Here is a 2,019-nt window from a genome sequence, read left to right as displayed (position 1 = left end):
TATTATCAGTAATATTATCAGTATTATTAGCAGTATTATTAGTAATAATAATTGTTCCCACCACGCAGACTGGGCGAACTGCTGTGCGGCCGTCACGGCGTCGTCGGGGTTGGACACCACCATCGGGACCTTGTTGCAGCCCGGCTGCTTCAGGACTCGCTCCAGCTGCCGGACGGTTCGGTCCACGGTGCCGCGGGAGCACAGGTCCACTTTACTGACCACGATGAAGATGGGAACTTTCAGCGCCATGGCCAGGCCCAGGTGCTCCCGGGTCGTACCGGCTGGACGGGGGAGAATACAACACTTCATTACCCAGAAACCACCTGGTGCCAGGACAGAATCATTCCCTCTATTGATCTTTTATTGATCTTTGTTATATTATTAACTTAACTGTTTTAAGACCATAAACTTGTTTTTATTCATTTATTACCTGTTTCATGATCATACCTCAAACTATTATTGAGTTGTATCAGCAGTTTGTAACAATATTTTTAATAATATAATGAATTAAATGAATGTGACATGGATAAGTGTGTATTATATCACTTTGTGTCACTAATGGCAGATTAAATCATTCTAAAAATAACTGTTATAATATCCACGTCTTTAAGGTTGGACGATAGAATATCATCAATATCTGTTTCACCACCCTGTGCTCTGAACACTGATCACTTCTGCCCCCTGCTGGACACTTTGAGGTGTTGTTTGTAATTTCTCATTGAGGACAACTGATCCTAAACAAATCTTTTTCCAGGACATTTTCCAGGACATTTTCCAGGACGTCACTTGCTCACTCGTATAATAACTTTATAAAAACGTTTAAATTTAGTCTAATCTAAATAATTCCTCTTTTCACCTATTAGCCTGTTTTAAGAAGAAGAAAGTCTTTGCTGTGCGTATAATTACCCTCACTGTGCATTATTAACCACAACAAGCGCGGTTTATCCAACAGTCGAGTTTCAAACTAAATACGCAGACGACCCGAGAGAGTGAGGAGCTAAAATTCAATCAAAATTTTCCAGGATATTTTGTCACTCTAATACATTTCCAGATCTTTCCGTTAATGGAAAACTAGTCTCTAAATTTCCAGGTTTTCCAGAAGCGTGGGAACCAGGTTTACTTCCTGTTTCCAGAAGGTGACCCTGACTGAATGCTCGTATGTCAGATGCGTTCAGGACGGGACTCTTGTGAAACGTTTGAAGTTTGGGGCCGAATGGACAAAGTACACTGAAATTACAACTTCCTGTTTCTTGAAACATCAAAATTCAATGCCACGCCACGCCACGCCACGCCACGAACACGCCACGGACACGCCAGCGACAAAAACCCACAAGCTTCACAATAGACGTGATACTTTCTCTGATCAGAGAAGGAGGACTACATAAAAGTATGACGCTACAACAACTTCCCGTTTCTTGTCAAAAGAAATGCGACGACACGCCGCGGACACGCCCTTTCAGCAGAACTCACAAATAGCTCAGCTGTTCATTGTTATGGTCTTCAGATCGCACTGAAGTCAATCTGATCGATTCTTTAAATGGAGTTTGTTCACCACACATTACTACTAAATTCAAAATCGGCAACTTCCTGTTGACTTTTTAGTGCGTCTGGACGTGTCAACCCGTTTTCGTGTTGCGAGCCCTGATAACGATATTGATACTTCCTGTCAGCGACGTGCGGCTGCAGCTCACCGATGCCGGTGTTGGCGCTCACCACCAGCATGGCGAAGTCGGGGCAGTAGCTGGTGAGGCCGAAGATGGTCGTCTTCAGGTACTTGTGGTGTCCGGCCAGATCGATGAAGGTGATCATCTTGGAGGAGCTCTCACAGATCTCCTCGGCGGTCCGAGACTCGCTGTAGTTCACGACCTGCGGCGAGACGCAAAGACAGATTGTTACCGGATACCGCTAACGATACCAATATCAGCATCTAAAACATTTATTGATCAGATTGGTTTTCACGTTTATTTTACAGATTCTTTCTGTATTTTATAAAAAGACGGAAAAATATCCTGTAATTTA

General features: G+C 43.4%; 1 protein-coding gene across 1 annotated transcript in view; it reads right to left on the bottom strand.

Annotated features, from left to right (window-relative positions):
• The window catches only part of LOC118326967 (GTP-binding protein 2-like), a 15,104-nt gene that overhangs the window by 2,995 nt on the left and 10,090 nt on the right, over positions 1-2,019 (bottom strand). The window contains exons 6-7 of the mRNA XM_035660130.1: positions 1,692-1,866; positions 62-281 (exon numbers count right to left, since the gene is read on the bottom strand). Coding sequence (XP_035516023.1) covers positions 62-281; positions 1,692-1,866 — 395 coding nt within the window. The remainder of the gene's footprint in view (positions 1-61; positions 282-1,691; positions 1,867-2,019) is intronic.

This window comes from Morone saxatilis, unplaced genomic scaffold (genome assembly GCF_004916995.1).
Source record: "Morone saxatilis isolate NCDOM2014 unplaced genomic scaffold, NCSU_SB_2.0 Contig17, whole genome shotgun sequence".
Classification (NCBI taxonomy): domain Eukaryota; kingdom Metazoa; phylum Chordata; class Actinopteri; family Moronidae; genus Morone; species Morone saxatilis.
Note: the sequence above shows the minus strand (reverse complement) of the source record. Positions and strands in the feature narration are given on the sequence as shown.